Below are 26,075 nucleotides of genomic sequence, written 5' to 3' on the forward strand. Positions count from 1 at the left end.
ACAGATTCATTAAATTAAATATGTGTTTTCATTAACTTTTGAAAATTAGAAATTGAAAATGACCTTTTGCATATTTTTAATTTCCTTTACAAATTGAGTTTTGAGAACAGTTTTCTGTCCATTTTGAATTGCCAAACAAATTTTTAGTCTCAAAAATAGAAAATTGTTTTTGGAAACAAAAAATAAGAGAGAAAAACAGTTACCAAGACAGAAAAATAAGCTTCTTTTTTTTTTTTCTGAGTAAAAATATACTAAAATAGATTTTTATTTTCATTTTTTCACTAGCTGAATAAAAATATACTGAAATAGTTTGATCAGAATTATGTTCACCCATGTAAGCTTGGTATGGAATGATAGTTGCTTAAACTACAATACGAAACACCCAGTTATAATGTTAGTAATCTTGGGGAAATAGAACAGTAGCGCCGGCTGTGTCTTTTTTTTAATTAAATTAAATTATATTTTGTGGAATCCTACTCCTACCACCTGAGATATCTGAGAATCAACCAGCCTAGTAGTACTGTAGTAGTAGGTGTCCTGGATATTATCATCACAAATATTGTTTTTCTGTCATGCTTTGAACTTACACAAGGGAGATAGATAGATAGATACCTGAAACAGGCAGAGAGAATGGACCTCTCTACTCTCTAGCCCCACATCCAACTTTAAACTACTGCTTCCTTCAGGGTCCACCAAGTTTATACTTTTTTTTTTTTTTGTTGAATAAAAAAATGGGTAGAGGGGCAACCAACGTGACAATTTTACCTGGGCGTGACCATAGTAGCACCCTACCTGCCAGGGTTCGGGCCCTGTTGGAGTGTAGGGGGGCCGGTGAGCAATAGCTTCCCCAACCCCACAAGGGGCACCAATGGCCTAGGCTGCCAAGGGAGGTAAACCCCACGCAAGTCCATATTCGGACTCAAACATGGGACCTCACCTTGGCGAAGCTCTTTGTTCATCACCTAGAACCATTGGACCACACCACCTCGGTGGTCAAGCTTATACTTCTTGTGATGCATTTTTGATTTCACTAAATAAGAATATTTTTTTCTCCCCCAGGAACGTCTTAAATCAGATGATTTAGAGGGTGTTTAGTAGAGTAGTTTGAGATAAGATTTTTGTAAACTAAAGTATATGAATACTATATAAGAAAACGAAATTAAAAAAAAAAAATTATAGGAGCAAAATAAGATAAAAAGGTTCATAAAAATAAAATTTTAAAAAAAAAGATAAAAAGGGAAATGAAAGAAACTAGTGACAAACGGTAATATACTACCACTTTCTTCTCCTGCTGAAGATGGTACATAATAGTGAATGAAGTTTTAAAATATATATTATAGTGAGTTCTAGTTATCTCAATTGGTAAAAAATTTTATAGGTAAATAAGAGATTTAGGATTCAATCTCTACCTTCACAAAAAACCGATTGGTATCTTGGTTTGATAACAAATGGCGAAATCATCAGAAGCAGATGCCATAAGTTGAAATTTTCTAATATATATGTATGTATGTATGTATGTATGTATGTATGTATGCACACTTAAATAGTTGTTAGGTAAAAAATGGATGTCATAGTGGGTCCAGATAAGCATCAATAAAATTTTATCAACTCAATTATGATGTTCTCTAAAAAAACAGGAAAAAAATCAATTATTGTGTATATAATATTGCTTGTGATTAAAAATCAAAATTGATATGTTTTGAGCCCAAAAGAGTACATAAAGCATACAAGAGTAGCTTCCCATAATAGCAAGTCTATCCATATACTTGGTTTATTATTATTATTATTATTTAGGTATGATAAAATTTTAATTTATGATGTCTGTTTCATGATCATTGTTTTTTATCATAAGACCAAAATAAAAATTGATTTATGATGTAAGCAGAATTTAGATTCCAAATATCTTAATTGGCGACAAAAAACTTATTACTATTAGTATGGAATATCTGCTTAATATAAACTTGCTACTATCTAGCAAGGAATAGGATGGTCTGAGTCCGACAATGAAAAACCTCATAAACCAACTACTTGAATGGAATCAATTTCCATTCAATTTCAAGAATTAAGTTTCTAGTTAAGAAAAAGAAAAAGAAAAAGAAAAAAGAATTAAGGTTCTAAATCCCAAGTTCCCGGGCCGCAGTTGCCTTCCCTTAGAGCCCATTATTTGGCATTTACATTGGTTGAGGTATAGAGAAGCCCATCAATCAATTACCAAGATGATGCAAACAATCTTTTCGGAAGCCTGAATTTCCTTTGGACTTTGGAGTCACCAGATATATTAAGTTTGTCACTGTTTGGAGTCCATAAGATCCAACCAGGGAGGCGGAAATGATCATCCTTTAATCGATAAGCACAATAATAGACTTATCCGTCTTAATACAGTTGAAAATTGAAAACTGAAAATACTGTACTAAAATAATTTTTAGATGTGTGAATAGTACTATAGGACCTATTTTTAATAAAAAAGTTGCTGAAATTTATGCATGTGGGTCCTGTGAATAGTGCACCGTGCACTGTTCAGTGTTCACGCAGAAAGTCAACATTCACAGCTCAACAGTGCATGAATAGTACTCTACAGTGCATGAACAATGCAAAAAAAAATTTATTTTACTAATTAAAATAATTAATTAAAGCTGAAACGTTTGCAAAAAAATAAAAAGAGCAAAACGCAAACGCAGTTACATTCATTCGAATCCAATCGCTCACTTCTGTGGTGTGAACAATTTGTGGAATTCGGGAATCCAACAATTGAAAAATAAGTTTATTTGATAGCCAAATGAACTTATCTAGCCAACTCTACTTTACTTTCCTCCATTCCCTTCTCAATCAAAACAGACCCTAAAAAAATATTATTAGTTCAAAAAGTCAAAGAAAAATAAACTAAAACTAAACCTAGATGCATTTAAAATTAAACAAAATTTTTATCATAAAGATATAAAAAAATTAGTCAATTTAAAAAAAAAATGAAGCATGTAACACATGCATACGTATGGATACATTTAAAATTAAATATAATTTTTATCATAAAAATATAATAATTAGTCATATTATTATTTTTAGAAGTAAACGTAATTAGTCAGATATTAAAATTCTTACCTAAATTTAATACTACTTATGATCATTTTTTTTCCTAATTTTTAATAAGATAGAATGTGTGGTAATATTTGTTGTTGGTGATTTTTTGAGTATATGTGATTGGTTTTTGTTTTTTTAATTTATAGTTCATTAATATTAATTTCTTAGGGGGTGTTTGGTAGAGTAGTTTGAGATGAGATTTTTATAGTTTTTTGAAATACGTGTGGGTGAAAATGTGTGTGAAAATGTGTGTAATGTTGTTTAAAATATAAAAAAGTGAGTTTGAAATGCTAAATCAAACAGACCCTTAGTATTTTGCATTCATTAACTCACTTGGCACAAAATTTAAAAAACTTTTTATAAGAAAAAAAATTAAAAAACTTAAGTGGATACATGGTAAAAACTTAAGTGGGTAATTATGGTATGGTCCCCACGTAAATTTAGACACATATAGCAAAATTGAATTCTAATTAAACTTTCTCTGAATTTTACTATTAATATATGCTAGTATATAGCCCTTGCGATGGTTAATTGTAGTGATGCTATTAGTCAATTTTTGTTGTTTTTTTGGGTTTATCACACGGAGGATAGAATTAGATAAAATAATGAAAAAAAATTGCATTTTATTATTTAAGTGATACTATTGGTCTTTTTTTTTTTTGGGTTTATCATACAGAGAATAGCATTAGATTAAAAAATGGAAAAAAAAATTACATTTTATTATTTAAATGATGCTATTGGTCTTTTTTTGGGTTTATCATACGGAGAATAGCATTAGATAAAACAATGAAAAAAAATTGCATTTTATTATTTAAGTGATGCTATTGGTCTTTTTTTTGGGTTTATCATACAGAGAATAGCATTAGATAAAACAATGAATAAAAAAAAGAGAATATTGCATTTTATTATTTAAAATATATAAAGGGACATTAATATATATTTTTTGTTTGTCAAACTTAAAAAAACTTATTCACCAACTTAAACATTTTTAGGTCAATCGAGCATCTCTTGCACGTAACCACAGATTCTTCATAATCATAAGGATAAGGTTCATCACGGTTCCAATGTCCTATTCCACTTTTTTGGTAAGCTTGAAAGTTTGGACTTTGATACATGGCAATTCCTGCTGCAAGTAGTTGAAGTATTATTTGGTATTTTAGAAGCCTATGCTTCCTATGTTTATCATTCAAAACTTTCAAAAGGTTACCTATACCTTTAGGATTTGATTCACACAGCAGCATGACTCTATGACTATACATGCAACAACTTCTTCAATCAATCTTTTTCTTTCAATGACTTTTTCATTCAAGAAGTATTTGTATGTTCCCATTATGAGTAGTGCACGGGGATTCTTTGCTTTATAACATGAAAAAAATCAATTTTTTTTGCTTTGTCATCTAGTAGGACTGGGTGACTGAAATATGGAGTGAGTCAAATTCTTTGGAGGACCATTTTTTTTTTCCTGTTAATTCATTGAAGCTTTTGCATCTGATTAAGAAAAAGGAATAAATTGAATTAATAGAATGCACAACTTATATAGAGAATAATAATTTAGTATATATACATTGAAAAGGTTTTTTTGTTATACCTTAACTTGATATTTCCTAATAGTGTTGCTGAATCATTTCTCACCTTTGAAAATATTTCCACCAACATGTAATTAAGAAGATTTTGTAAAGTGTTCATAATTTTTTTTTGTTTGAAATAGTGTTCTAATATTTCATTCGCTATTTATAATAAAATGATTTTTAAAGATTCATAGGATCATATTAAATTACAATAAATGATAATAATGTGTTTTTATAATTTTTAAATAAATATACATGAATTTTATTAGTCAAATGGTTAGACTTATCTAGATTCTTGTATTGAAAATGGTTCTTAATGAATTTGGATGTGTGAAGTGTTTGGTTAGATCAAATCGTGGAATTGAATATGTTAATGATAACATGTAGTAGGTACTTGTACATCTTTGAACTTTGATGTTTCTATTCCTTAACATTAACACTCTAAAGTTAATATTAGTGTTTAGGTCAACTTAACTTTTTTTCTTTTGGGAAATTAGTGGTAGATTTATTATTATTATTATTATTTTCAATAGGGATAAACATTATTTTAAGCATGAGGAAGCACTTTTACCATGGTTTTCCTTGTTCTCATTATCAAAGTATATTGTTCAGCTCAAGTAGGAAGCTGTGATTAGTCATATTAACATATATTTTTTGTAGTTTATAAGCAAAATTGAGATTTTAAGTAATTATAATGTGTTATCATTCGATTATGTATATTCAATTCTAATTAAAAATATCAAATGATTTTTTTAATATTTTGTTCATGAAATCATCGTTAATGACCAAGGCTTTCCAACTTACAAAAAAAAGGAAGATGGCCACATTGTGTTGAAAAATAGTGTGAAATTAGATAACCGATATGTAGTCCAATACAATATTGACTTACTGGTGAAGTATCAGTCACACCTAAATGTTGAAAGGTTTAATCAGTCAAAGGCCAGCAAATAATTTTTCAAGTACATTGGTAAAGGTACAAATCGTGTTACTACTGTTTTGGAAGAACATGTGGTCCACAATTCAAATGATGGAACAAAATCTATAGTAGAAAAAAAAAATGAAATAAAAACATTTCTTGACTACAGATGTATATCAACATCAAAAGCATCGCAAAGAATTTTTCAGTTTGATATTCATTACCATGACTCAACTGTTCAGAGATTGAACTTTCATTTGGAAAATGAAAATCAAGTGACTTTTTCTGATTATAAATAATAATTAAACTAAATCTTGTCATTAGTATTTCAAGTTGAAAGCAACAAATAACTTTTCTATATTGTTTTCGTTTATCAACATATATTCTTTTGTTCAAATACGAATCCATGATTACTCAAATTAAAAGGTTATCATGATTTTTTTTTTATATATACAAGATAGAATTTTTACTCTAGTCTAATCTAAGTGTATACGTGTGTGAAACTCCCTCCTGAAGACTTGAACCCCAACCCTTACCTCCCTATACCCCACAAGCATTTATCAAAGCATTTAAAAGGTTATCATGATTAATATACATTGTTTGTAATTTTTAAGCATAATTCAAATATTTAGCTAATTCTTATATTTATCATTTGAATAGGTATATTTAAGTCTAATTCAAAATATCAATTGTTTGTTATAGGCCTTAGGTAATATAAATTTCAATATTAACAATTTAGATAGATACTGATTTTAGATAGTAATAATGGTTTACTCAAGACAAATACAACGATTTCTTCAACATATACTATCATTAAATAAAGAATATTAAGAAATTTGAATAATTAAACTAAATCATGTCTTTTCTATTGCAAGGTGAAAACAACGCAACTTTCTTATATCCCTCATGCAACATAAATTTCAATTAGGATAATGGCATGCTTATAACTTTCTTATATCCCTTATGCAACATAAATTTCAATGAGGTTGATGGCATGCTAAGCATGCCTGTAGTTTTGTACTTGCGATTACATATATGTTCTTAGTTACATATTTGTACTGTAGAAGTTCCAGTTAAAACATAGTAGAGATTAATTATAGCAAAAAGTTTCTCCTCTATGTGATATCTCCTATGAGGGACAATCCATAAATCATTCCTTTTGGCAAACCATTAAGGAAATCATAATTGTAAAACTTTTACCAAGTTTAACAAACAATGTTTAGAAAATGAAAAAAGAAATTGTTATAGATCATGAAGTTCATGAACAAAATCTAACATAAAATGCAAACCAAATAATACATTATTAAGTTATAGTCAAAGACGGAACCAAGATTCGAATTTGAGGGGGGCCAAAGCTTAAAACCAAAAAAAAAAAGAAAATAAAAGCTAACATTTATTTCATATTCAACAAAATACTACATACAAAATAAGTATTTCTTAAACATTTCATATTATAAAAACATCAACAAAGTATAACATACAAAATAAGCGTTTCAACACATTATCAAAATAGAACTCAACGCTCTTTTAAATCTCTAAAGTCATCTATGATTGATTTTGTACCAAATTTTGTAGCAATCTCATTTTCAATGTACAAAATCAAAGACTTAAATCACAATTACACAAAGAATTAAATTAAATCTCAAGAGACAAACACAATTTCATATATATAATATATTAGCCACACAACCCACACCACACAAAGTGACAAAGACTAAATTTAATGACTCAGTACCAAAGACTTTTATAATTATTGTCTAACATCTATTTCGATCAAATAATGCCTCCCATGTATATTTCATCTATCTGCTTCTGCGAAAAGAATGATGCATACTCAAAATTCAGCATTAATAGTGCTGCCAAATCTAGTGCATTCAAACAATCATTAGTCTCAAGTACAAACACATTTTCATATGTATACTATTTTTTTTTGGTGGGGGGGGGGGGGGGGGCATGGCCCCCCACTGCCCCATTGTGGGTCCGTCCCTGGTTATGGTAACTCAGTTAACACAAACCCAAAACTTAATCCACAAGTTCATTTTTTTCATATGTATTACACCATAGAAGTAAAATTATTAGGACATATCATATGCAATTATTTCTTCTTCTTATTTTGGGAGCTGCCTGTGTTGTTGTTAGAAATCTACTTGGGGGGATCTTTTTTTGTAAGATCTTTTTGCAAAGTAAGGGGAAAATACAGTTTTAGATTGATTGTTTATTGTGCATAAATATTTAAAATTCTTGTAAGGGTAGCAAAAAAACATTATGAGAAAGAAAGGTTATGATGAAGCAATTAATAATGAGTTTTTGTTTTCTTACCAATTGTGTATTTCCAAAGATGTCATCTACTATGTTGTCATCAGCCACATCCTTCAAGCTTGTAAGTAATTTAATACTTGAAGTACTGATAGAATCATTTGCAATAGTTTGGTCATAGCTAACAAGTATTTCTAATTGTTTCATCTAAATGCTATTAGCAACATCTCCTGAGTGTTTATTAGACTCAGATTTAAAGACACTTGTGACAGTGTAAGCTTCCCATCCCTCTTTGACATTGTAATCATCAACTTTTATATGGAATGTATAGGATTTTCCAAGCAAGTTTTGAATTTCTTAAGGTACTTTATTTGGCTCTTGATTCCGCACAATATGATGTAAAATCCAAAGTTTGTTAGTATTGTCGACGCCCGGCCCAAAATAGAGAATCGTGGGCCTTCATTCAACCGCCCGCCCTGGCGATGCTCCCTCACGTGCGAGGCTCATTGGAGGCCCCTCTCGATGATCATGCGGGTGGATTGCGCTGAGTTTCGGGTGCTCTCTCTCTCTCTCAGTGAAGGAGGGTAGCTCTACCTTTGGAGGTGTGGTAGGAATCTTGGCCAAATTTTAGGTGATTACCAAAGGTAAGTGAAGTTACCACCAATCATTGGGTTTTTCTAAGGTGTGATTGATCACCTGTTTCTAGTTGATTTTATTACCAATCCTAGGTTAAGAAAAATGGCATTTTTCCTAATTTAACGTGGATGGCAAAAAAATTTGATTCTTGAGTCCGGAAGTTTGGTTATGTGTGGAGAAGGTGTTAGACACTCCACAACGCCTATCTGAGGACAGTCTTTTGTTTTGATAAAACCTTAATTTTTGGAGATTGACAGTAAAAAACATGATTTTGGCATTGGCTTTCGGGGCTTTTCATGCATGGGAGTTTTGAGGTTTGGCTTTTGAATGGGTGTGGTCCTAATTTATGCTTTCCTAAGGCATTCAAGCAAAGTACTAGATTTCCACAGCGAAAATTCGGCGACATGTCACCTTACTTTCATGGCGAAAATTAGACATCGCTTTGCCTTAGGTGACATGAACTGTGACAATCACACCGGAAAAGGGGAGTAGGTATCTATATACATACATCATGCACAATGCAAGCACACAGAGCAGGAAAGTAAATGCGTACATCCCTAGAGCATGACCCAAAATATAAGTGCAGGAAAGTAAACATGGGTCTCCATACTCTAGAGATGAGAAATGAATGATACACGACATAATATACCTAATACAAACCATCTAAGAGAGAAAGGAGGGAGAAAAGAATGGGGTTTTAAAAGAGTACATAACCAAATGGGATAAGCTAGACCCCTAATCCTATTGGACGTAGCTGCTTGGCTCATATCTACATGCTTGCATCCGCGCCTTTTTTGCTTGTGCTTGGGAGACCGTGCCCTAGCTCCAAGCGTCCTCGCTCCATGTGTGTACAAGAAAAGGAAGGAAAAGATGCAAAGAGCATATAATAGAGGCATAAAACAGATAAGCATGATAGACATGGCAAGTAAGAGAACAAAAAAGCAAGCAAATAAGCGAGAAGACAAGCAAGCAAACAAAAGATGGTGTCCACAAGGGACAAATGCTGGTTTGGATCGAATGTCCATAACTTCATTGAGTTGAAGAATAAACAACACACTAGCAAGCAAGACTCATGCATGGACAGGTGAGCAAGCGTGTAAAGATGCATAGAAAGCTAACAGGTGGTGTGAACAAACATGGTAAGTATAGCATTGCACGGAGCAGAAAAAGGGAAAGACATGCCCAAAGCAACCGGCATCATTATGATGCATCCCAAATGGTTAAATCCAAACAAAGCCTCATAGGCGTTAGATGTAACCACACAACCACAAACCCGCTTAGGGCATTAAGCGTGGTAAAGCCTAGAACCAGAGAGGCTAACATGAAAGATAAAACATAGAAGCAAGCAAATGTAGACATGCAACTAAGATGATCCAAACTCTTTGATATGGGCTAAGGTGTACGAATGATGACCAAGACCATAAAGGGGTCAAGATCTAAATCCTACCAAATGGCCAAAACACAAGAAAGAGAGACAAAAGAGCTACAATAGCACATGGCATGACAAACATAGCCTAGGTCTAGGCACACAAAGATGGCATGGAGCGCACAAGCACATTGAATATATCATAAAGCATGTAGAGAGCATAGATCTAAACATGTAGGCATATGAAAACATAGATCGAGACATGTAGGCATAAAAACATGCATGTAGACATGTAGATCCTAGCACCTAAACATGAAAGAACATGAATCCAAGCATATAAGCATGTGAAGACGAGGACCTAACAATATAGACATGGCAAAGTACACATAAACAACATAGATTCAAACATGGCATAGCCAAAAACATCATACAAACATGTGAGCATGTAACCCCAATATCAACATAGGGAAAAAAAAAAGAACAAAGCATGAGAAAACATGGCATAAAACATAAAACATGTAGATCGAGACAAATAACACATGAACAAGCATGGAAGGACATGGATTTAAGCTAAGAACATGCTAGAAACAAGATAAAGCAATGAACATGTCAAAGAAAGTAATAAATCATGTTATTCAAGCAAAAAGAAAGGGTAAAAAGCTACATCCATACCCCTATATCTCAAAGTATAGAACCAAGGTGAGGAAAATGGAGGGTATGAACACTGCCTTGTATTTTTGGTGAAATCAAGAAGTTTTGATGTGTTTTTGTGTGTGTTTTTGGTGGAGAACTATGTTGGGAAGAGAGGGAAAAAGCCGAAAAAAATACCTAAACAGCTCCTAAAAACCCCTTTTTTCCGTTCTGGTCCAATCTGGGGTGCCAAGGGCTATTTATAGCCTTTGGCACTCTTTACGAGGCACAAAGCACCTTGTAGGTGCTCTGGTTGGGCCAGGCGTCCCTACAAGGACTGTCGGGCTAATGTCATCGTGACATCAGCAAATTCGTCCTGTTGCACTTTTTGGTTCCAAGTTCGGACGTGCATTTGGAGGTCTTCTGGGACTCAGATTGAGGCGATCTTGGTGTCTCTAAAAACCTCTAGATGTATAGTTTTCAGAACACTAAAGAAATTAAAATTACAATAGTTAGATCAAAAGTTATAGCCTCAGGAAGCGTGCTGATGCGCTTTTTACAGTTTTCTTGATATCTCAACCATTTTAACTCCGATTTCGACCCATGAACAGTCGTTAGAATGAGAATTTAATTATATTCATAATATAGTTGGTCTCAATCCGTTTTGATGACAGGATCAAGATTAGGGTTTCTTGGGCCCACCAAGAGTCAACTTCGAGTCAAATTTGGTCAAAGTTGCTAAAAATCTTCGAGGAGCTCGGGTTTGATATAAAACCATGAAAAATATTGTTTTTTGAGGATTTTGACCTTGGGTCAACCCCGGGTTGACTAGGGGCATTTTTGGTCATTTTAGCTGAAACAGTCACTTTAGGTGTTCCGGTGTCCGAACGGGTTGCGCCATGTCATTCTAGATGTTCTCGCGACCCCATGGAGTGAAAATAATATTTTTGAAGAAAGTTGCAAAGCAGTTTTTTGAATTATTTTGTTTTACATCTTTATCAAAAATAACAAAAGAAGTCGTCGCAATATGATCCTTCACTTGGATTTGGACTTTGTAACTGAATATAATAATGAGAGAAGTTTGGAAATGTAATAAGGTTATTTTTACATTTATAATTAAATCAATTATCATTTGGTTTTCCTATGCAGTCATTTTATAGTTATAAAGTATAAGTAATGAATAATTTGGTCACCTATGCATAGGGAACTGAGATTCAAATTTGCAAGTATCACACTAAAACAAATTATTTTGTTGTTTTACTTTTCGTTTGTAAAGTTGACATGATTCCACCCAAATTCTGTTTCTATGTTTACAATATTAGCATAACAAGTAAAAATCTTTTCCTGCAAAATCATTCACTGTAGTTAGTTTTGATTGAATAATAAAGATTTAAATTTGAAATAGTTCAAGATAAAGAAAACCTACTCCTTCCATGTTTCAAGGCTTTAATTTTTTCCAATTACATCGTAGTTTGCACTATCAGTTTTGATTCAAATTGTAAGATTCTGGAATATATCAAACAACATTATTGTATTCATCCTCAACAACTTTATATTTGAACAAAGCAAGAGATCAATTTTTAAAATAAAAAAAAAATCCATTGATAATCCATCATAGAGAATTAGTAAAGTAAATGTTTATGAACCTGTCAATAAGCTCAGAAATCTTTGTAATGTCCAAATTGACGTAAACTTTACTTGCACTTGTGGTGTTAAGATTCAGTTTGCCTTAGAAAAGAAAAACCACAAAACACGTTGAAGAATTTGTCATATAGATTTTTTTTATATATAAAAAACGTTATATATACATATACTATATATCTTTTGTTACCTTGGAATGCTTTTATAGTCATTGAAGTAACAATAATTATATATGGGGCTTCACCTTCTTTGAAGTCATTTTCAGTAATTGTTTCAGCACTTTCATCCCACAATGAAAGTTTTAGTTCTTTGTCCATGATGGTACATTATAGCGTTCAATAGACATTAAAAGGTTAAGATAAAGTGTACATTATTTGTAATCAAAATGAAATGTTCCTTATTGAGGTAGTAGCACTTGAAGATTTCTTATATTTGTAAAGCCGTTGCCAAAGTGAACTTGTTCAATGGGTCTAGCAGCAGTAAGTTTTCCAATTATATATGCAAGAGTTTGTATATATTAAAAATATATTTGAAGGATGAATTTTGATTAATTAATAGAGAAGAGGTGAAGTAAAATATGATTTACTTGTTAAGTAAGAATTATCATTCAAACAACTGTTGATACAATCATATGTTGCAAATTCAAAGGCATGCATAGGTATGAGTTCACTTTCTTCATTGCATTCCTTAACCGAAATTGTTAACAGGAAAATGATGTTCAGGTCATTTGAAACAAATCTATAACCTTTATTTGTCATGATTTCTTTAAAGTTTGAAATGATAAATGTTCCTCCTTTACGTAGGATGACACTAAATTCTTGAAACACATTCTTTCTTACAATTGCATGCATTAAGTTTTTCTGTAAAAAAAAAAAAAATGGAAGTCAAAAGTTAGTTTACATATTATATAACAAATACAATGAATAGTTGAAAGATTCAAACATTTCATTGTTGTGAAGTATAATAACCTTTTCATCGATAAAGATCATGTCAAGACTGATGAGGTTATTTCAACTTCTCTTATTCATTACTTTCCACATTCTAGATATTCTCACTCTAATTTTCCACGTCTCCTTAGCATCAGATATTTGATCAAGAAAGTTGTATCATTTGGACATTGTTATACCGGACAGCTATAATAAAGTGTAAATGTATTAGATATACTATTACAAATGAAGGGCCACAGTAAATCAATAATTATTCAAGAAGTAGAGGTGCATGTTTTAATAAAGGTAAATAAATTAATCCTTCTGAACAACACAATGAAAACTTTGGTTGTAATGGTCTTCTTGACTTGACATTCCTCTCTTCATTCCATGAAATAGCCCCACAACTGTCACATGTTTGTGTTGGACTGCCAAAATGCCATGGTTTAATAAATCTACCTGTTAGAAGCAGAAATAGAATGGGAGTTAGATAGCATGAACAACAATGTTAAGATTTTGATCATGACAATTTTCAAATAGTGCAGTTTGAGCCATATGATAGATAACAACCAGTGTCTTTCGAAGATAACATTTCTCAAGCAATTGTAATGCCATATTATAAACTAAATCCACATATATCAACCTACCCACGTAAAGAGAGAGTACGTCATCCCATTTTAAACATCACACAACCAACACAAACATACACAAAAACCAAGCCAAAATCATCACCTAATTGATAACATACAAAAATCAAAACTCTTATCTCTGAAGATTTATTATATTCACTATAGCTAACCTTTGTTGAAGATAAGCCATTCAAAATACCTAATTTCGTTGCTGATAGACTTTCCCAATTTTATGACAATCTCCTAGTAACCAAAAAAAAAATTACACCACACACAAATGTTATTAATGACATTTCAACATTAAAACGTTAGATATTTTTAAAAATCTTATGAAACATAAATTTTCAATTCAAAAAATTATTACTTTCCTTGCAACTTGTTATGAAACAGAAAATAAACATGCAACATCAATCATGGGAAAACTAAAAAATTATATAATTTTAAAGGAAAGCATAGGTAGATGAAAGAAAGGAGTCATCAAACGTTAGGAATGGTTGGAATGCGTTTTGTAAAGCATAAACCAAGACCATTAAAATTGTCAAGAAAAGTAAAATTGGAATAGAAGGAGAACCTTTTCCTATATAAAATACGGAAAAACCCAAAAGCATATATTATTGATCTCGAGAGATCCCTTTCAAATTCCATAGTATTCAGTGAAAAAGAGGGGATCTGTATATTAAGGTTCTTGAATTGGCGTGGAAGGAATTTGGGTTGAGTAGGAGAGGAAGGAATTTGGGTTTTTAGATTTGTGTTTGATTCTTGTACAAGGGGAGGTAAACCTGTGAGTTTGATATTAAAAAAACTAATAACAGAACGTTTTATTAAAAAAAAAAAAGCATAGCATTTTAATGTAAAAAGTAGAAGTCTAGAAGGGGAGGTGAACCTAACGATTTATTCAGCAAAAAATAAAAGGAGCACAACGTTTTTTTTTTTAATGAAAATGGCAGTGATGGGTAACTATAACATGGTACCAGTTAAATTTAGACAAATGAAGCAAAATTGGACTTTAATTTCAGATTTGAATTGAGCAACTAGAAGGATAATTATAGTGTAGTCCCCACATAAATCTAGACACATGACACAAAATTAGAACTTTAATTTGGAATTCTAATTCGACTTAATTTGAGTGTGTGTGTGTGTGTATATATATATATATATATAATAGTGTATAATTCATGCATATGCATGGTACAATTAAAAACAACATAATTACGCATATATGGATTCAAATTATACCTTATTTAAGTCATAGATGTATGCATGAGTTTCACTCTTTTACTCTTTCTCTCTTTTTTATTTTATTTTTTGGATATACACATGGGTTTACTCTTTTTTTTGGGTTTTTTATTATTATTTTTTTTTTTATGGTTTATTTATATTAGACTCTTTGTCTTTTGCATAACATTTAACTCCCCTGAAAATTAAAAAAAAAAAAAAAAGATAGGACATGTGGTGCAAAATTAGACAACAATTAGAATCCAACTAGTAAGTTACTTGTGCGATGCAGGGCTAATGTTGTAATATTTTATGTAAGATGGTTTTGGAGAATGTTGTATAAGTATTATAGCATAATTGTTATAAAACTTTATTTTTAATGAGTTTATCATAAAAAACAACAATTATAAATTGTACACACATATCCATTATAATTATTCAATCGAAGTAAGAAGAAAAAAAAACTTTGGAGGAATATTATAGAATAAAAGTTGATATAAAAATGTCTTTCTCTTTCTCCTTAATTCTAAAACAAAATACACATCCTAAATACCCATAGTTAATCACATCATTTACAAAAACCCATAAATCCACAACGTCTGACCTTAACATCAAAAAAGTAATTGTCGTTGTCACTCAATATAAAATGCAAGTCCCCCTTCCTTAATTGTAACCAACTCTTATGGGGTAGGATTAGATTAAACAACAATGTTAGAGCTAAAAAGATTGATGGTAAATGACATCGTTTTTGATCTGTGTGTATTTGACATAAGATGCTATGAAGGGGGAATATGGGCTTTTGCCCTTTTCGTGAAAAAAAATTAGTGTGTTGCCTCCTTTCCCAAACTAATTAGGGAAATGCCCCTCTTTTGAAACTCGATTTTCTCAAAATCGAGTTTAAAAAAAAAAAAATTCTGGAGCCCTATAGCGGCGTTTTAAGGAGCTTATAGTGACGTTTTAAGAACTTATAGTGGCGGTTTGGAACTCGAGCTCCATGAACTCGAGTTCCATGCAAGTTTTTTTTTTATTATTATTATTTATTATTTTTTTATTACCTATAACTTGATTTCATGGAAATCGAGTTCCAAAACGCCACTATAGACTCCTTAAAACATCACTATAGGCTCCTTAAAATGCCATTATAGGGCTTAACTCGATTTTGAGAAAATTGAGTTTCAAAAAAGGGACATTTTCCTAATTAGTTTGGGAAAGGGGGCAACATGCTGATTTTTTTTCGCGAAAAGGGCAAAAGCCCATTTTCGCCTGCTATGAAGGGTTATGGGTATGTATATATAAATGTATAGAAGTGCAAGAGGTGAAAATGGTGAATTAAAATGCAAATAGGTTTGTGATATGTGTGAAGGATAAAAGTCTTGAAACATTGAACCAAATGATACAAAGAATATTTATTTTTTAATTAGAAAAGCCTTGAAACATCGAACCAAATGAAACAAAAAATCAATATTTAATTTGTTCTTATCTTGAGAATATTTCAATTCTCTTTGCATAGAATGCATCACTTGGTAGAATCTCATGCTTTTCTACATGAAGACTCTGCTTTTATATATACATATATTATATATAAAAAAATTATTTAAGTTGTAAATTTAAATTAGAACCAATAATAACTTACTATTTATGTTTTGATGTGGAAGCATTTTAAAAATGTTGTGAAAGTAGTACTTTGCATAAAATATACAACTAACAATGAAATTTGAGGAAACTACTAAAAAAATTAAAGCAAAAGGCTGAATTTAAAAAGAATTACCCTTAAAACAGATGATAATTAGATGATGTATTTTAAAAATTTGTAAAACACTCTCCTTGTGTTGAAGGATTAAATTTGTTATTTTAAAAAAATTGTGGATGTGCTTAATATTTCTTCAAAGCTTAGGGCAGTTTATTGTATTTTACCCTTTAAAATTTTTTCTTACATATCAGTATAATAATAGAGTGCAATTCAGGGATATAGATACAGAACAGTAGTGTAGAGCGAGAGCAAGCCTGGAAGTTACACTTACACCTTCTACTTGGGATCCGAATCCCAATACCCACTGCCAATGCATAGAATAGAAATACTTAGAAAATTAAAGTTTTGATTGAATTCTCGTTCTAATAAGAGTCCCAAACACGTTCCTCTCAACCCCTTCAAAGACGATAACTCAAAATTTCTCTGACTCTTCTCTCTTCTCTTTTCTTAATATTTAGCTTTGGGTTTGGTCAAAATTCAAAATTCAAATGTGAACAAAACAAAACAAAACAAAACCATAACTATAAATACATAGATCTAACCATGTTTAATTCCTTAGATTGTATCGAAACATAGGAACTGTAAAAAAAAAAAAAGCCAGCTGGTTTCTAAAGTTTCAACATGACTAGAACTAGGGATTCTTGTGATGGTCCGACCACCAGAGATTTAATCTGCAACGCTTGTGCTGGTGCCTCTGCTGGTTAGCTTTTTCATTTCAATCTCTTTCTCTTTCTCGTAGCTTTAACTCCTCTAGGGTTTCAAATTTGGTTCCAGTTTTAACATTTTGATTACATTTGGTTGTGTTGTGTTATGTAATAATGAGTGATTGGTGATTTGGGTTTTTTGCATTGTAGGTGCTATTGCTGCCACCTTTGTGTGCCCACTGGATGTTATCAAGACAAGGCTACAGGTCCATGGCCTTCCTCCTGTTCATAAAGGTTTGATAATGCTACAATCTCTACCTCTTTTCACACAGGGAATTGCTTTTGCTTCCTTTATGTATCATTTATAGTGTGTTAAAGTAACACATTTGTGATGTTCTGAAAAACTAGAAATTTGGTTTTGCGAATTTTAATGTTTTTATAATGCTATGTTCGAGATGACTCAATGTGATGTCAAGCATCAATTTTGTGCAAGTAACTAGCAGACTAAGGGCCAGTTTCGATTGATGGGAAAGGGAGGAGAGTAGAGTAGAGTAGAGTTAGCTAAAAATAGACTAATTTTGGGTCATTTCTACTCTACTCCCCTCAATCCAAATGGAACTTAAGTTAGCTTTAAGCATTAATGAGAACTTGAAATTATGTGGAGTACTGTACTAACTTCAAATTATACGTGTAACTCTTATGGACTTGCTACCCTTTGTATATGGTATACTTAGACTGTGTTAATACACATTTGTGATGTCCTGAAATACCAGAAATTTGATTCTGCAAGTTTTAATGTTTCTATGTTGCTCTGTTTGAGATGATTCAACGCAATGTTGTGTATTATAGTCCAACCATCAATTTTATGGTACTAACAAGTTGTATAAGCTACATGAACTTGAAGCAATAATGAGAACTTGAAATTATATGCAACACTGTACTAGGTTGAAATTATAAGAGCTACCCTTTTTGATTGATATTTTGAGTTTTGGACAAGGTTCAAACTAAAATTTGAGCTTGGTGAAGATTTACTAAATGGCTATCACTCTGAATAGAGATTTGGAGAATTGGTTTATTCTTAGTTGTAGGATGAATTCTGTGAGTTGCTATGCTTATTAATTGCTGTTGTTATTTGTGTTTATCTCTTTGGCGGACACTCAGGTAGCATCATTATTACAAGCCTAAAGGACATATTAAGAACTGAAGGTTTCAAGGGAATGTATCGTGGCCTTTCACCAACAATTGTAGCACTACTTCCAAATTGGGCAGTGAGTACCTCCTTGACTTGTTTCTGAAAATAAATGCTCAGATTCTTTTTTCTTTTTATGAGATACAAGATTGACTTGCCAATTCTCCCCTGTGAAAAATGCTCTTGGGTGCATATGTAGTTATCATTAGAGATAAATATGAGAGGAATTCTAAAAAGTAAGACTCAAGATGTGGTTTCCTAGAACCTATTTTACCCCAAACTTGCCTCTTGCTTTCTTTATCTACTATAAAATATATCATTTACTAAGTTAGTGGCATTTAACAAGTCTCAATCTATTTATCATTCAAAAAGCCCCCACCTTCACCATATGGCTTATAAGAAGCTTTTATTAAACCCTTCCCCCACCCTCTTCCTTCAACCAATCCCCTTCAATTGTGTTGCTGGCTGTAAAGAGTGGACTTTTCTGCCCAACAAATTTCTTAAGCTGCTAGTAAATGCGGCTCTTTGAATGCAAAGTTCTCCACCCAATCTTTTAACGCACTTATCAGGTTAAGAAGGGAATACCATGAAATTAGCTGCCACTGTCGTATCAGAGGTTGAAAAGGGAATACCGAATACCATGTAATTGGCAATCATGTTTAAAAAACTTTTGAGAGAACGATTTACTTGCCATGTGTCATCCTGTTGGTTCTTGGCAAGTTGAAATCAAACATAGGGAACATTTTTATTTTCCCCTCTTAAATTGATCAGAATGAGATTTCTTATATACTTTTCCATGTAGCTAACACTTGGAAGTTTCTTCTTGTGTATTTCTCATAATTTCCCAAGTGACAAAGTGCTCATTTCATATGTAGGTCTACTTCACAGTTTATGAGCAACTAAAAGGGCTACTTCATTCACATGGTTTGTGTTTTATGGTGTTACATACTTGAAATATATGTGTGTTCTCTTGATTTCTTATGAGGCAAATGGTTCAATCAAGTGGGTTATAAATATTTCCGAGTAAAGAAAAATATTGAATCTTGCTGGGTTGGTTGTTTTGGTTTCTTTTACAATTCATTGTTGCCACTTTGTAGGGGATAGCGACAATCAACTTACAATTGGTGCAAATATGCTAGCTGCTGCAGGTGCTGGCGCTGCCACTTCCATCACAACAAATCCATTGTGGGTTGTTAAGACCAGACTCCAAGTAAGTTGGGTGTGCTTATGTTTGTAATGCCTTGTCTCATTTCAATAAAATTATTCATACTTAATAAAGAAAAAAGATGTTTTTAATGCCTTTAAATATATGAAACTATGGTAGCTGTGTTTGAGTCAATTATTTTTCCTGGTTTCATGCTCAAATCATGAACAATTCTCTTCAGCCTTTTTTTTTCCCTCTTTAAACAGTCAAACGACATTTGAAGATACATTTTGTAGCTGTGTTTAGCACTAGGTATTGGTTTTTCTAGTTGCAACAATATCTGCCTCTTTTCAATTTTAAAATTGGGAAAACAAAACATTTTCTCACACATCAGAAAGAGGAGCATTTGCCTACCTGAAGAGCTGATAAGTTTGATTATTATGTGAATGTCAGAAGAAAGTTTTGCCTAGTAAGAAAAAAGAATAAACTATTGACTGTCAGAATCCACTATTAGTTAGAATGATTAAGCTACAATGTAAGGATAAAATGAAACATTTTTTTAAATCAATTAAATTATGCTTTGCTGTGACATAGCATTCAGACATGTGCAAGAATGTCTACAGCAGTTTACAACGTGGGAGTGATTTTGTCATTGCAAGTAATATAACCACTGTTGATTGCATTTCACTACTTGTGAAAATTTGTTTCCCTCCTTGTAAACTGTGATTTATTGCTTGAAAATTCACAAATTTTTGTAGAAATTATGAATCCATGACCTTCACAAAAGTGTCTAGCGGAGAAAATTACCATGCACAATGAAGGAAAATTAGTTACCAATACAGCAACCAAATGGCGAAGCTAAAACTGTCTTCTTTAAGTTCTATACCTGTATTTTAGCAGGAAGGTTTATTTAGAATTGACAAAGTGGAGATTCTGTGGAAGACTGCTAGAAATGTTAATTCAATAGCAGCCCCAGGTGGTTGATGCTCAATCACTTTTAAGCTGGCAAGTTATTTCTCTAAGATAATAAAAGATACATCTCTCTAATGCATTTCTTTGAGATGCCAAGGGATGGTTATTTTAATATAGCTGGATTCGTTGTTTTGACTTCTCTCGGGAAACAAGAACTGGAATATCTATTAATTATTGTGAGTGTATGAGATAGTAATTATTGGATTATATACATTGAAGCCAATTATCAACTCATAACAGTTTATGCTTTTTTTTCACCCTCCTTTCTCAAAGTTTCTTTCCTCAGTTTTTCACTCAAGATATGCTTGCAATATTTGATCCTTCTGTCAACCTAGTATAGCCATACCTCACTTTTTTGTAGACTATCAGACAACATGATTTGGTCTCTCTCTCTCTCTCCCTCTCTCTCTCTCTCTCTCTCTCTCTCTTCCATAAAGATCACATTATCTTCAATCCTTGTAATTTGCAACCTGTCATATGAGATGAAGGGCTGTATAAGCCTGACATTGTAAGATGGTAAACAGAGTTTATATATGTTGATTTGTTGATAACGTGATATCAATGGACAATTTGATTTTGGGAAGAGTGCTTGACTTTGAAAAGGGTGTTAAAGAAAAAAAAATTATAGAAAGGTGCCAAATTAAGGAAAGGGAGCTATTAGAAGAATATCATGAAGACATCAACAAATTGACATATATAAACTATGTTTTATATATATTCACTTGTTTTTAATTATAGTGGATGGCAGTATTGTTTTTATTGGTCAGTAAGATTTCCACCTATGACCTGTCCTGTCCCACCATTTTTACGGCCTAATCCAAGACTTAGGGGCCTCAAAATGGTTAGTAGCATTGTGGTTTATTGTCTTAAGTAGTCTTCAAATATAAGGCATTAGCTGATGATTCTGTGCTTGAAAGCTGCTCAGAATATGCTTTGTCTTTCGTAAAATGATATTGTAATGTAATAACATGATATGGTTGGTAATACCCAAGTTTCCTGACATATCATGTTTTCTTTATCTTTCTTTGAGGTGTTTCGGATATTCATTTCTTTTTCATCTTCATTCAGACACAGGGAATGAGGCGGGATGTAATTCCTTACAAAGGTATGCTTTCTGCTTTGACAAGGATAGCACATGAGGAAGGCATTCGAGGATTGTATAGGTAAGTTCTTCCTTAGTTTGATGTGTATTATGTGAGTTTGCAAATAACTAGTATCTGGGATCCAATCTTAAATACATTTATGAATAATTGTGATAATTAATGCAGCTAGCTACTCTTTTACTTCAATTGGTTATAAATTAAATTATAAAAAGATTTGTTAGAATGATTGAGACCCATTCTGCTCAAAGCGATTCCTAAAGTGTGCTTTCCACGTCTTTTAATTCAACAAAGAAAATCTCCATGCTGTATCCTTTTTGTCATGATATTTTTTTGGTTTGAAACAGTGGCATTGTTCCTTCATTGGCCGGGATAAGTCATGTTGCCATTCAATTTCCTGCATATGAAAAGATCAAGTGTTATATGGCAATAAGGGGTACTGCTGATTTGTTAGTTCTTTATTTGGTTAAATCTGCTAGAATTTTCTGTATTTTCTTACAATTAATTGGTGTTGATCATAAAAATTTAAATTGTCAGGTAACACAACAGTTGATACGTTGAGTCCAGGAAACGTTGCTGTTGCATCGTCAGTAGCAAAAGTAGTTGCCTCCGTGATGACTTACCCACATGAGGTATGTTTGGCTGCACTTTTCTTTTGCCAAACTGAAGTATGGCCTAATGCCTGAGTAACTCTCCCTTTCCAGCATTCTCATGCTTTGTTTTTGTTGTCCTGATTGAAATTTAAATAACCAGGTAGTGCGATCCCGGCTGCAAGAGCAAGGGCAGGCCAGAAATACTGAAGTCCGATATGCAGGGGTTATTGATTGTGTTAAGAAGGTGTTCCGAAAGGAAGGCCTTACTGGCTTTTACCGTGGTTGTGCAACTAATCTGTTGAGAACAACTCCATCCGCTGTTATTACATTTACCAGTTACGAGATGATACGTAGATTCTTGGAGCGGGTTATACCTCCAGATAATAAGCATTGACAGCTCCACCAAGGCTATGTCGAAGTCTCCGCGGGGCAATGGATGCACTGGAGGAGATTATGACACCAACTCGCGGCAATCATAAAACCCAATTGACCAACAGCAAGACAGTGATTGACTAATTTTTTGTCCTCTGTACCGTTAGAGAATTTTTGTTTCCAAAGAATAGAAATGCTCAGTTAGCTTAAATTTGTCCGGCTGAAAACAAAAAAAAATGTCCAGCCCGAAAAAAAATAACTTAAATGTGAAGGTGAATAAAAGCAATTGCATTTTTTTGAAAACAATTTAATTTGAGTTCAATATTGTAATTAGTACTTCCCATATCTTCGTTTCATTCGGATTGTGGACTTAAGCATTTTATTGAGTTTGTCAAGAGAAAAAAAAAAAGTAATAATTCTGGTTTATTGAAGCAAAAGTTGTAAGTTCGATTGGATGAGCAAGAATCTTCTAAAGCGACTTTAAGTATGAGCCCTACAAATTATTTCTTCTCAGAGCCAATCATTTCTATGCTTTTCTTCAATGTTGTGGTCCAGAATTATCCTCAATACGTCCGCACTGCCATGTATATTGATAAAATTGATGGTTGGAAGATCCCAGTTGGATTAAAGCTAGCAAGTCTATTTGCAGAGATTCTCTTTGATTTGCTTTGCTTTGATTCTTATCTGAAATACGTAGGCTTTAAAGGAGTCATGCAGAACAGAGCTTAGCTTAACTTGTCGTCCAAATAGTACATTCCTAAATGTAATTTAATGTGTATAAACTCTAATGGCAACAGTGAAGAAATTTCCCAAGTCTTAAAATTGAAAACGACTGAAGGAGAGTCTCATTTTAATTTAATTAACAATTTTGATAATTTGATTGTTGATGTGCTATTCTTGGACCTAGTTCGAACTGTGGAGAAACAATAAAGCTCATGCTCTCATCATCTCATGAGACCAAGGCGAGTCCCAATTTTCTCAATCAAATTCTGTCTTGCATGGGCTAAAGGAATTTTACTAATACAAAGGATGAAAATTTAAGATAAAAACAGCGCGCTCTTGTTAACTTTTATAAGCTATGTTATTTTAGCTTAAAAAAAAGAAGCTATTTTAAGAAATTCACATATTACAAGATGTCTAAAGTAACACCGCTAGCTACCCGCTACTTGTTCTATTCAAATTTATTTTGTAAGAAAACAACCCACTTCTTTAATCATGGGTGATGGCTTCCCAAAATAAATAATACTATATATAACAATTTTACTTTTTAGTGTGAAAGTGAAAATATTTAATGTTTAAATCTCAAGTATTTCAACTATTAAATTATTAAAAAAAAAAAACACGAAAAAAAAAAAACAGGCAAGGTTAAGAATAGTTTTTCTCCCACAAAATTTCTTACACTATTATTATACCACAAGAATAATATATAAACGGGGGAATTTCCAAAATGTGAAGCGAAGACCGCCTTGGACTGAGCGTGGCTTTATCTTTTGCCTTTTCACGGAGTGGATGGTTCTAGCCTTAAGCCTTAACAAATATCCTCTTGCTTTCCATGAGCCACAGTTCTAGTCCAACGCACTTTTACTTTCACTTTCCACTGAATTCTTTGTCTTGAAAAGCAGTCCAAGAGGGCCATCATCACAAAAGGCAAAAGAAGAAGAAGCAACAGCTTTTCCCTGGTCCTGGATATGAAATGTGACACAACAATCATCGGAATTTATTTTGAAGATTCGGTTTGGTTTTGGCTTTGGCTTGTGCGCTGAACTTTGACACAAACATGATGCATGTCTAAAAATGACCGTTTTATGAATCTTGTATCACGTCCATTATTTTGTTTGACTGATTTTCTTACAATTTTTTTTTTTTAAACCGATTTTCTTACAATTAGAGTCCCAGAAACGTATCATAAAATAGACTAACATCATGGTAAATACACAAAATAATAAGAAGCAGCATCATATATAGATTCATATAACTTCAGCTTCATAGTAACCTTAACGCAATATATAGCAGCACATTTTTTTGAGAAGTAGCATACACGGTTTTCATTTCTACGAAATTTGGAAATACAGATCGAGGACACTTAATTACCGTTAACACTAGAAACAGAATCTAGCCTCTACGACAACGGCAGCAGCAGCAGCGACAACAACAGACGAACAAAAATATACTATTAATTGTTCCCATGATAAGCTCTATCATGAACACTTCAAAATTCTGAAGTAACCCAACTATTAAAACATTATTGTTCTCATGTTTTTAGCGGGTAAACTTGAAAAGTTATGTCGAAAATTTGCCCTCATTAATTAGTGAGAAGAGACTAGAGACTCCTCAGGAATAGTAGTCAGCACAGGACGCCAAGCCCTCCTTAACAACGACCTGTAGCGGAAACCATTCCAGACCGGTTTCGGCGAACCCGGTCCGGCTCTCCAATTATCGAAACCGGCTCCAATTCCTCCGCTCCCAATCAAACCAAGCCTCTCTTCCATTTCTCCACCATGACCATGAGTCTCTTCGAGAGGCGGCGAAGACACAAACAGGTCCTTGAGAGTGTGACTCTGCACCGCCATTGAATCCTTTTCTTTCTCCTTCTTCTTGTCCTTCTTTTGCGGTGAAAATATCGACGGAATTAGTGGCGGAAACGGCGGGTTTGAGCGGCTTCGGCTGAGGAGCATTCGCAGAGTGGTCTTGCGCCGAGGGAGTTGGACCACTGGGCTCGTCCTTGGGCTCCGAGTGGGGCTCGGAGCCACGCCGCATTGCGTCGCCAGTAGCTTGAATTTCTGAAGTGTCGCCATCTCCACTTCAAGTTCTTCAGTTTTCTTTCTCTCTTTGTGATTATGACTCGGTCTCGGTCTTTTATGTGTTGAGAGTTACTTGGATTTCAGTGAATTTGAAATTTGAAAATGGGGTTAATGATTGTTAGGGAGGGAGTGATTGAGGGTTTTGATTGAGTCTACAAAGAAGAAAGGTATCTGTCGGGAACTGGTAAACCTTTTTTCTGTTTGATTGGATTTTGTTTCTTTTCTTCTTTTGGCAATTTCAAGGCGTGGAATGGATTGGGGCTTCAAAGGTTGATGGGAAAAACAAAAATATGCCAAATTACTATTTTAGTTAGGGATGACAATAGGTCATATTCGGGCTTAGTTTTTGCATACCCAGACCCGATTTGTGGGTCAAGACCCGTGATCCGGACCCGGCCCGTTACTAAACGGGTTTTTTTTTCCAACCCCGTACCTGCCCCGTTGGGCCCCTCGAGCACAACGGGCCCCATCAACAACACACAGCAACACAAACAACAAAATTTAAGGAAATCTCAAATCAAAATCCACCATACCCATTGATTCATAGAATCCAAATCCATTTGAAATCAAAATCCAAACCAAAGCACATGCAAGCAACAACATCAGATCTTAAAAACCAAATCTAAATCCCCAAACCCAATAGAAAAAAACT

At 33.1% G+C, this 26,075-nt stretch overlaps 2 protein-coding genes across 2 annotated transcripts; one reads left to right on the plus strand and one right to left on the minus strand.

Moving 5' to 3' along the window:
- The first annotated feature begins 16,832 nt into the window (after positions 1 to 16,832).
- LOC142606739 (nicotinamide adenine dinucleotide transporter 2, mitochondrial-like) lies at positions 16,833 to 22,978 on the plus strand. Its single transcript, XM_075778074.1, has 9 exons — positions 16,833 to 17,308; positions 17,463 to 17,546; positions 18,414 to 18,520; positions 19,317 to 19,365; positions 19,539 to 19,651; positions 21,626 to 21,720; positions 22,005 to 22,093; positions 22,195 to 22,289; positions 22,411 to 22,978. Exons 1-9 carry the CDS (start codon positions 17,230 to 17,232, stop codon positions 22,642 to 22,644), a joined length of 945 nt encoding a protein of 314 aa, XP_075634189.1. The 5' UTR covers positions 16,833 to 17,229; the 3' UTR covers positions 22,645 to 22,978.
- Positions 22,979 to 24,562: 1,584 nt separating this feature from the next.
- LOC142607993 (uncharacterized) lies at positions 24,563 to 25,712 on the minus strand. The gene has a single exon (XM_075779686.1). It carries the CDS (start codon positions 25,415 to 25,417, stop codon positions 24,929 to 24,931), a length of 489 nt encoding a protein of 162 aa, XP_075635801.1. The 5' UTR covers positions 25,418 to 25,712; the 3' UTR covers positions 24,563 to 24,928.
- Positions 25,713 to 26,075: the final 363 nt, after the last annotated feature.

This window comes from Castanea sativa, chromosome 8 (genome assembly GCF_040712315.1).
Source record: "Castanea sativa cultivar Marrone di Chiusa Pesio chromosome 8, ASM4071231v1".
Taxonomy (NCBI): domain Eukaryota; kingdom Viridiplantae; phylum Streptophyta; class Magnoliopsida; order Fagales; family Fagaceae; genus Castanea; species Castanea sativa.

What these genes read in the sequence shown, in the direction of transcription:
- LOC142606739 (XM_075778074.1), top strand. Translation starts at nt 17,230, where the DNA reads ATGACTAGAACTAGGGATTCTTGTGATGGTCCGACCACCAGAGATTTA. An exon ending in TTGTTAAGACCAGACTCCAA is followed by an intron (nt 19,652 to 21,625) that starts GTAAGTTGGGTG and finishes ATCTTCATTCAG; the next exon opens with ACACAGGGAATGAGGCGGGA. An exon ending in GGCATTCGAGGATTGTATAG is followed by an intron (nt 21,721 to 22,004) that starts GTAAGTTCTTCC and finishes GGTTTGAAACAG; the next exon opens with TGGCATTGTTCCTTCATTGG.
- LOC142607993 (XM_075779686.1), bottom strand. Translation starts at nt 25,417, where the DNA reads ATGGCGACACTTCAGAAATTCAAGCTACTGGCGACGCAATGCGGCGTG.